Genomic DNA, 5213 nt, shown 5'->3' on the forward strand with positions numbered 1-5213 from the left:
CCAGTTGTTCTCTTTGTCCTTCTCTTCTGCCTCCTGCCATCTTTCCTTGGCCCTGCTCCTTCCCTGCCTCTGTCCTCTCTCCCCTGCCCCGGTCCCTGACACCAGGTGGACAGAGCCATTGCTGCCTGTGCAGAGTTGCACGACCTGAAGGAAGTAGTCCTGGGAAGCCAGAGGGAGCTGGAAGGCAGCCGGGCACAGGTGAGGCGCGGAGAGCTGCTACTTTCGCTGGAGCTCGGCAGCCTCGTTGGGTGAGGCCTGTTGACTGGCCCATTTCAGCCTGGCTTTTCTTGATTGCTGCTGCTGCTTCCATGAGTAGAGAGCAGTTTTCAGAGGAAGGGGAGATAGGGAGCTGGGCCTGCAGGAAGGGAGGAAGTTTACTTTCCCTGATTAGGACCCCTCACTGCAGAATAAACAGGATGGAGGAAGGGGCTGCTGGCGAGGTGCTGGAGGCCTCTGACTGCAGATGCTTTCCAGGCTGCTCCGGGGCCCCTCTGCAGTTGAAATGCTTGCTGTTTCATTGGGAAGGCTGGGGTTAGGTCCAGCCCATCTTCTGGAAGAGCCATGCGCTCTGGGCTGTCTCAGCAGGCCCGTCCCCCTGCTCTGGAGAGAGGAGGCTGGCTTGACAGTATTTGCACACAGCTCATGGAAAGAATCTAAAGCCCACAGAGCCTTTTTCTGCTTTAATGCTTAAAGAAATATCTTGTAAAAGCAATATTATGGAAAATTGAGAAATTAGAGAAGTAAAACTGCCCGTCACCCAAGCACAGCTGCTATGAGCGTTCTGGGCTGGCTTGCTTCAGTTTTCGTGCTTCTGAGGTTCTTCTGCAGCTTGTCCAGGGCATCTTTGCATCCTGTTTGTTTCATGTAGCCCTGTCTTTTCCGTGTCATACCTGCTTGTCATCGTTGAGATTTATTGCTGTGGAACCAAAGCCATTGTGAGGCTCAGCTTTCCCTGGCCTGTAGGTTAGGAGCAGGGCTCTGGCCTGATTACCGGGCTTCTGTTTTCTAGCTCGGCCACCTACAGGCATGTGGGCCTGGCCAACCTCCTTCACTGCTCTGTGCCTCAGTTTCCCCACATATACAATAACTCTCCGTAGGGTTGTTGTGAGTTAGGGGAGCTCAGGCCATAAGGTCTCAGAAGGGAGTACGACAGAGCAGCTGTTCCTGGGCATCCCCTGCTGTGATGTACAGGCCCCTTCCTGTTGCACAGTGGGGTCACCAGTGAACCTACTTTGCATTGAACTGCTTCATGCAAATGAGGCTGTTTTGTATTTAGGATTTTCCGCCTTATAAGGTCTGGATTAGGACTGGACAGACTATGGCCCACAGGCCAAATCTAGCCCACCACCTGTTTTGATAAATAAGTTTTGTTGACAGGAGATCTCGCCCATCCATTTATGTGCAGGCTACGGTGGTCGCGTGCTGCCTTGGCAGTGTCGAGCTGTCGCAACACAGATCTGGTAGCCTGTAAGCCTAGAATATTTACTGTCTGGACTTTTATAGAAATAAGTGTGCTGACCTCAGGTCTAGATTCCCAGAGGTGGGATTAAACTTCATCCAAGGGCATGGCCTCTTTTTCCGGGCCTATACAAATCTCACTTGACCTCCAGAAGGTGATGCTGACCCAGAAGGAGAAGCCTGAGATCCACAGGTGAAGAGAAGGACCCTTGGAATTCTCTGTGACAGCCCCCCTGCCCAGTGGATGCTGGGGGCGGGGAAGGTTACAGCTCTTAGGCCGGGCCTTTGGCTCAGGGATGGGTGTTTGTACACTTGCTGCTTCAGCATGGATTGTGTGGGTGGCACTGGGGCCATGCAGCGAGGCCCAGCCTCTCTGGGCACAGCCTCATCGAGAACTGGAATGCTTGGTCCAGCAGCAGCTCTGGTCACCAGCAGCTCTCCCTGAACGCGGATAAACCACAGCAAATGGGATAGAGTTAGATGCTTGCAGGAACTTCCAGCCTGGCAAAACAGTGTTATGAAGGGCAGGTAGATTGCCCTCTGGGAATTTCTGAGGCTTAACTTCCAGGGATGAGGTTGGGTGACCTGAGCTGCCCGATCTTTACCGCTGGCCCTTCTGGGTCCCTCCCTCTCAGGGAAGCAGCAGCCAGCACGGTGTCCAGCAGAGGGCGCTTCAGAGCCTGGAGCGGTACTTCTACCTGATCCTGTTTAACTACTATCTCCATGAGCAGGTGGGGCTGGGGGATGAGCGGACACACACCTCTTCTCCTGGGGCCCCTCCAGTCTCCCCACTCGGTGACTGGCATGGGGTCGGTGGGAACCTCTGTGGAGCTGGGGAGGGGAGTGGGGACGTTTGTTGCTTTCAGAGGAAGGGGGGAATGGAGGAAGCAAGGAGAGACCCAGACGGAGGGACAGTCCCTGAGCAGGGCCGCCAAGGAGAGGCCCCGTCTCTCTTTCCTCTGGGTCCATCTCTGTATCCTTAGCCAGGGCATCAGGGCCTGTTACTCTCTCTCCACCCCCTTGCCCCTGCTCTGGGCTGTGATGGGTGTCTCCCGGGTCCCCCACTACAGGGTAGGCAGGAAGAGTTTGGGATGGCCCCGTGCCCCTGAAATCCCGTCTCTCTCTGCCTCGGGCTGCAGTACCCGCTGGCTTTTGCCCTCAGTTTCAGCCGCTGGCTGTGTGTCCATCCTGAACTGTATCGCCTGCCTGTGATACTAAGCTCAGCGGGGCCTGTGGCCCCCAAGGACCTCATCGCCCTGGGTTCCCTGGTGAGTGTACCTGACTGACTGGGGAAGTGGGAGTGGGTGTGGGCTGGCCCTGGGATTGGTTACAGCCCTGATTCCTGTGGGGTTGGGCTAAGCATTGCCCTCAGTGATGATGGGTGATGGAATCTGCCTGTGAACAAAATGGGGCCATTCTCAGGCCTTAAGAAGTGCTTACAGCTCTGGTTACTGTTCAGTACCTGCTCTTCATTCTCAAACCCAGTTGCTCTGGGCAGGGAGTGAGGAGAACTGTTTCTGGTAGCTTTGCCTCCAGTGTTGCATCTTTGAGTCTCCGCTTCCTTATCCGAAGATTGGGCACCATCGTTCTTGTCCATGCCGGGGTGGTTATAAGGCTCCAAGTGTGCAAAAGTGCTTTGTAAACTGTCAAGTGCTGGTCTTATCCCCCGTCCCCCACGCCCACCTGGGGCCAGGCTCTGAACCTCAATGGCTGCTGTGGGTCCCAGGCTTGCTACTGTCCCGACAGGTGGCAGATGACCTCGTCTCCCCGGATGCACTCAGCACCATCAGAGAGATGGACGTGGCCAACTTCCGTCGGGTGCCCCGTTTGCCCATCTATGGCATGGCCCAGCCCAGTGCCAAGGTGACCACCCTGGGGGCACACTTGTGGGGCAGAGGGAGGGTGATTGAGCCCTTTCGCTGATGGCCTTCCTGTCCCCCAGGCCCTGGGGAATATCCTGGCCTACCTGACCGACTCCAAGAGGAAACTGCAGCAAGTCGTGTGGGTCAACCTGAGGGAGGAGGCTGTGCTGGAGTGTGACGGGCGAACCCACAGTCTGCGGTGGCCTGGGCCCCCCATGGCCCCTGACCAGCTGGAGGTGGGGCTCTCCTGCCTTGTACCACCCCTCCGTTGGAGGCCTTCTGGGGAGCTGGCCTGAAAGGGTCTTCAGAAGCTTGTATGCTCCTGTTGTACAGTTGGAGAAACGGGCCCCGAGAGGAGCATCTCAGGGAACGACTGATTCAAGACTGTCATGCTAGCCCCGGGTCTGGTTAGAAACCTGGAGGCTCAAGAAGGGGCAGTGATAGGCCCCAAAGCCAGGACTGGCCTGGTCATAGCCGGCTCTGGTCTTTCAGGGCTGGCCTGGGGGTTGCCTTGTGGCCTGAGCCCTCTGTCCCACCCTCCCCTAGAACCTGGAGACCCAGCTGAAGGCCCACCTGACCAGGCCTCCCCCCGATGCCGACGGCCCGCAGACCCACAGGTTCCAGACATGCCTCACCATGCAGGAGGTCTTCAGCCAGCACCACGGGGCCTGCCCCGGCCTCACCTACCACCGCATCCCTGTCCCAGACTTCTGCGCCCCTCGCGAGGAGGTGAGGGCCGAGCGGCTGAGGCCTCCGGGGAGGGGAGGACGCCCTAGCTGTCTCCCTCGGGCCTGGGTCTTGGCTGTGGGCACAGCTCCCCAGGGGGACTAAGAGCTTGTTCTGCACGGTTTCAGAGCGGCCTCCATGGTTTATTCACGTGCCTTCCAGGCTTTGCGTTCATGTGTGTGCACGCCTGTGTGTTTTATGTGATGTGTTTGTGGGGTGGGTGAGTATGTCTGTGCTGTTGGTGGAGTCTGTGTGTGTTCAGAGTAGTTGTGAGTGATTGTGGAGTGTGTATGTGTGTGTATGTGGTGGGTCTGTGTCTGGCGGCTGTGAGGTCCCGCTTGTCTTTACTAGGGGACGTATAGAGAGCACGTTTTGGGGAGTGCTGTGAGGTGGTGTGTGTATGGAGTTTGTGGAGGGGATGCTGCAGGATGCTTTGTGTGACGGAGGGGGTTTGTGCGTCCGTGTGTTATCTATAGGTTTGTGCATGTGTGTGTCTTGTGTGGTCTGTGTCTCTAAGGTTTGTGTGGAGTGTGTGCCTGGCATGTATTGTGTGGGGGTCACTGTGTGATGTGTCGGTTGTTTGGGGGCATGTCTGTGTCTGCACCTGGCCTGTTGTGTGCCTGTTGTGATGAGTGGTGATGGGCTTGTTTCCCCCTCACTTGGCTCTGTGGTCTGGTTGCCTGTGGATTGTTGCCCCCTAGTGGTCATGTGCTGCAGTGCTTGGCTGAGGTCCAAACTGCCCTGAAGCTGGGGCCTGGGTTGGGTCCACCTCGGGTGGGCAGTAGGGCTGGGGGTCCACAGGTAGCCTGGGGACACAGCATATGGGAATATGTATGTTCTCCCTGGCAAGTGGTAGCAGCTGGGGCCTCAGGTGTGTGCTTGTGTTCGCTCACCCGTCCAATGCGGGGTTATATGGGGGTATGGCTATTTACACGCACAAGGTCTTGTGTGTACCTCAGTGAGCTGAGTGTGTGCACACCAGGTTATGAGCCTGACACGACGGGCACTGGACAGGCACTCCCAGGGCAGCTGCCTGGGTTGCCTTGGGAATCGGTGCGGCAGGGGCACCCACTGACTCCGACCTCGGTTTCCGTGTGCAGGACTTCGACCGGCTGCTGGGGGCCCTGCAGGCCGCCCTTGCCAAGGACCCCGGGACTGGGTTCGCGT

At 57.3% G+C, this 5213-nt stretch overlaps 1 protein-coding gene across 3 annotated transcripts in view; it reads left to right on the top strand.

The window, feature by feature from the left end:
- The window catches only part of PALD1 (phosphatase domain containing, paladin 1), a 99251-nt gene that overhangs the window by 51558 nt on the left and 42480 nt on the right, over nucleotides 1–5213 (top strand). For all 3 annotated transcript variants that reach the window (XM_010852230.1, XM_010852228.1, XM_010852229.1), the window contains exons 11-17: nucleotides 106–198; nucleotides 2094–2189; nucleotides 2598–2726; nucleotides 3205–3321; nucleotides 3401–3556; nucleotides 3867–4049; nucleotides 5147–5193. In XM_010852230.1, the coding sequence (XP_010850532.1) occupies nucleotides 106–198; nucleotides 2094–2189; nucleotides 2598–2726; nucleotides 3205–3321; nucleotides 3401–3556; nucleotides 3867–4049; nucleotides 5147–5193 (821 nt within the window). The remainder of the gene's footprint in view (nucleotides 1–105; nucleotides 199–2093; nucleotides 2190–2597; nucleotides 2727–3204; nucleotides 3322–3400; nucleotides 3557–3866; nucleotides 4050–5146; nucleotides 5194–5213) is intronic.

The sequence above is a fragment of the Bison bison genome, unplaced genomic scaffold, assembly GCF_000754665.1.
Source record: "Bison bison bison isolate TAMUID 2011002044 unplaced genomic scaffold, Bison_UMD1.0 scf7180017864309, whole genome shotgun sequence".
Lineage (NCBI taxonomy): Eukaryota > Metazoa > Chordata > Mammalia > Artiodactyla > Bovidae > Bison > Bison bison.